At 47.4% G+C, this 4140-nt stretch overlaps 1 protein-coding gene across 1 annotated transcript in view; it reads left to right on the forward strand.

Moving 5' to 3' along the window:
• The window catches only part of LOC116401249 (zinc finger E-box-binding homeobox 2-like), a gene marked incomplete at its 3' end in the record, with an annotated part of 38840 nt that extends 34705 nt beyond the window's left edge, over positions 1–4135 (forward strand). The window contains exons 3-4 of the mRNA XM_031879569.1: positions 1734–1919; positions 2481–4135. Of these exons, the coding sequence (XP_031735429.1) occupies positions 1734–1919; positions 2481–4135 (1841 nt within the window). The remainder of the gene's footprint in view (positions 1–1733; positions 1920–2480) is intronic.
• Between the last annotated feature and the right edge of the window lie 5 nt (positions 4136–4140).

The following is a 4140-nucleotide window of genomic DNA, read 5'->3' on the forward strand; positions in this document are numbered from 1 at the left end:
AACACAATGACAGGAACAAACTCACAAGAACCAGTCACATGTACCAGTCACGCTAAAACACATATTCATCCACACACTGAAGAGCACGAGCCATTCAAATATTATTCACATCAGAGGGAACAATATTCACCATATCATAAAAACGACACCATAGACACATGAACACAGTAGTAACGCTGCTGCAGATGTACAAACAAAGCAGTTCACTTACCAAATGCTGAAGTCCGTCCTCCTGCGAACGTGTTCGTTGAGTTGTAGATCCACTCGGGTCTCAGCAAAAGTTTTCAAAAGCACCGTAGCTTGTAATTGTCCTGCCGTGCTATGGTGTTGTGTTGCTGCCTTGGTTAGCCACCTCAGGTTAGCGTAGCGTAGCTCCAAACATCAAGACGCTCAGTCGCAAATAAAACGCATCCTTAGCCATAAAATGTGCAACGCTTCTCCGCCGCTGTCAGCCAGAAATACCGCTCATACAAATGCTTTTCCTGGCTGGGTCAGGGCTGCTAGCTATGGGGTTGGCCGACCCTTTGATACGATGTCCAGCTTTTCTGGAACTCTTACTACTACTAAGCTCCGCTAGTTAGCTTCAGCATCACAACAGTCACGCTAGTCCACTGACCAATCACGCCACACGTTATTGCTGAGCTGCACGTTAATGCTGACGTACTTGTAGACTACCTCGGTAGCTCTGACACGTCAAAGAATACGCCCAACATGTCAAACTAAAGATCTGATTGGTTGAGCACTATGACAATCAACAATATCGTCCCCATTCACTTACACTGCACATGGATTCACTTGTGAGTCTGCAGGCCTCTGCCTCTGTTCTTACCTAGAGACACAGAGGTGAGATCTGATTGGATAAAAGCTCTACTTAAAACAAGCTCTACTGGAAGCAGAGCAACTGAGGAAGACAGTAGCTGTGCAATGAGAAAATAAGATAATGGGGAAAATATTATAATACATGTAGTGTATTTATGAAACATTATTAAAATATAAAATAGCTATAACTTTGTGATTCTGTTTAGGCCAGCAGAGAAGGCCTTGAAGGTCCTGACGGCCCACCACTGAGTGCAGGTATCAGTATTAGTACAAAATATATAGTGCAGGTATGAGTATCAGTCAAAATATATAGTGCAGGTATAACTATAAGTACAGAATATATAATGGAAGTACAAGTAGTAGTATAGTAGTTGTGTAATCCCAACCTGAACAAAATAGTGGTAAATAAATACATATTACCGTTACATTATAAAGATCTCTCTTTGTTTCAGTTTTCATCACAACAGTTTTAAACACATAAATGATATATATATATATGTATATATATTGTGTATTTTTGCGATTGTGACTATTTTGACGAATCAGCACCTGTTTGATTTGAACTTGAAATTCTAAACAGAACCAACACATTTGGAACCTTTTTATCCAGTAAGATAAAAAGGTTCGACTCTTCAGAGTTTTATTTTCCTCTGAACCCCCCCCCCCCCTCTCAGTATTAACTTTTCACGTTCTCTACACTCTGGTGGGGGGGGGGGGGGGTCTCCCCCTGGCTGTGTTTGTTTATCTCTCTATTTGCATTTCAAATGTGGGGAATGCAGCAACATGACAAACTGTTACCTCTGAACAGAGTCGGCCCACACGCTTTCTCAGAATGTGTTGCAGATAAAAAGGAGTGGAAGGATCTTTGAGTCGTATCAGATCTGCTTCACTAAATACTTCTGTTCCCCTGTAATCTGCTTCCCTCTCTGCTCAGCGACTCCCACTCGTCCTCCATCACAACATATCTCTGCTTTTGTTTTTCTGTCTGCAGCCGCCGCTGCTGAGCGACGCAGCTGGAAACCGCAAGTTCAAATGCAGCGAGTGTGGAAAAGCCTTCAAGTACAAACACCACCTGAAGGAGCATCTTCGTATTCACAGCGGTGAGTCGTCCTTCCTCCGAACATCGATAATCTGCTGCTGAATGACTCATCACCTGTTTCATATCAGAGCGCTTCATCATAGCTCAACACGAATAAAAGTACTTCTCTTTGAATAGAATTCACCGTGACGTCATTTATCTTTTCCCTTTAATGACAATAATCCTGTTCATGAAAGGTTCATCTTTACACTGTTAATTCCAGTCATTCTTCTAGAACAACTGACAGAACTGTAAAATAACAACATACAGGAAGAGTTCAATATAGTACAGTCATAATACTTATGGTGGACAGACAGACAGACTCACATTAGCATCCATAGTGGTGCTGCTAACGTGGCTAACATTATACCCACCAAGCTCAGACTAAATGTAATGAACTGTAATGTAATTTTTGATAGAAGGAAGACCGACCCATTGAATTAGATCCTGACTTTTAATTCACCATTTTTATCTACCAAATCAAAATTAGTAAACTGTCCAATCAGAGATCACAAATTTGATCCTAAATTATAAAACTGTATTATTAGAAACTAAAGTCTAAATATTCTGTGTTGTGTTGCAGGTGAGAAGCCATACGAGTGCTCCAACTGTAAGAAGCGGTTCTCCCACTCCGGCTCCTACAGCTCCCACATCAGCAGCAAGAAATGCATCGGCTTGATCGCCGTCAACGGACGAGTGCGCAACAGAAACAAGCCCGGCTCCTCCCCCAACTCCACGACCTCATCGCCTGGAAGCCCCGCCCTCGCACAGCTCCGCCACAAACTGGAAAACGGGTGCCCACTCGGCCCTCTGGACCAACAGGGTCAGCTCGACGTCAAAGCCGAGCCGATGGACTTCAACGAGTACCGGCTGCTGATGGCCTCTCAGCACGGGTTTGGGGGTTCGGGGGTTTACCTGAACAGTCGTGGTGGAAGCCCCCTGGGCATCCACAGCTCCTCCCAGAGCCCCCTTCAACACCTTGGAGGCTTGGGGCTGGACCTCCCCCTGCTGGGGTTCTCGGGTTCTTTCGGGAACAACCTGAGCGAGGTGCAGAAGGTGCTTCAGATTGTGGACAATACAGTGTGCAGGCAGAAGATGGATGGGAACCCAGAGGAGCTCTCCAAGCTCAGGGCCTACATGAAGGAGCTGGGGGCCCAGATGGAGGAGCAGAGGCTGGCCCAGGCCGGTTTCCAGCTGGTGGGCCACGGCAGCCCCACAAAGAGCATCATCGACTACACGCTGGAGAAGGTCAACGAGGCCAAGAGTTTGATCGACGACTCCAAGAGGCAAGTGGACATCAAGAAGGAGAAGCCAAACCACTCAACTGATCTCTGCGGTGAGGAGAAGTCTCATGATAGCCAGAACCAGTTCCTGCCGTTCTCCTGCCAGTACTGCAAGGAGACCTTCACCGGGCCGATCCCGCTGCATCAACACGAGCGCTACCTGTGCAAAATGAATGAGGAGATCAAAGCAGTCCTGCAGCCGACAGACAGCAGTCCTGCCAGACACAGGGGGGCGATACCCACGGAGCTGTCTACCAACGAGCAGGCCACCAGCCCCATCAACCCCTTTAAGGACCACGTGTCGGTGCTCAAGGCCTACTTTGCCATGAACACTGAGCCCAACTCAGAGGAACTGCTCAAGATTTCAATTGCCGTCGGCCTTCCTCAAGAGTTCGTCAAGGAGTGGTTCTCCCAGTGGAAGAGCCAGAACTACCACGGAGGCGGTCTGAGGAAGAAGTCGCCCCCTCCTGACCGAGGCAGACTGGATGTTAACCACAGCTTTAGCCGAACGCTAATGTCCCTCCCGATCGTAGATTTACACCGAGGCTTCATTAACGGTGATGCCTCCCACAGACTCACAAAGGCCAACAAATTTACAGGCAACCGGCACACAACAGGGGACAAACCATTAGACCCCTTAGACCACTTAAGGAGCAACACTCCGTCACCCCTCAACCTTTCCTCTACTTCCTCCAAAAACTCTAGCTGTTACACTCCAAACAGCCTGGCTTCTGAGGAGGCCCATGGGGATACACCACTGGATCTGTCGCTGCCCAAACACATGGCCCAGAGGCTCATGTCTGTGAGGGAGAAGCAACCCAGGTCCAACGGTTTCCTCATAAAGCGCAATGGCGAGGTGCTAGGACGAGAACAGGTGTCCAGGCCCATGGATCTGGTCAACATCAAGAAAGAAGTCCTGTACTCTGATGGTGGAGGGAACTCCATCCACCAGCTGGAGAC

The sequence above is a fragment of the Anarrhichthys ocellatus genome, unplaced genomic scaffold, assembly GCF_004355925.1.
Source record: "Anarrhichthys ocellatus isolate YVR2014 unplaced genomic scaffold, GSC_Weel_1.0 scaffold294, whole genome shotgun sequence".
Lineage (NCBI taxonomy): Eukaryota > Metazoa > Chordata > Actinopteri > Perciformes > Anarhichadidae > Anarrhichthys > Anarrhichthys ocellatus.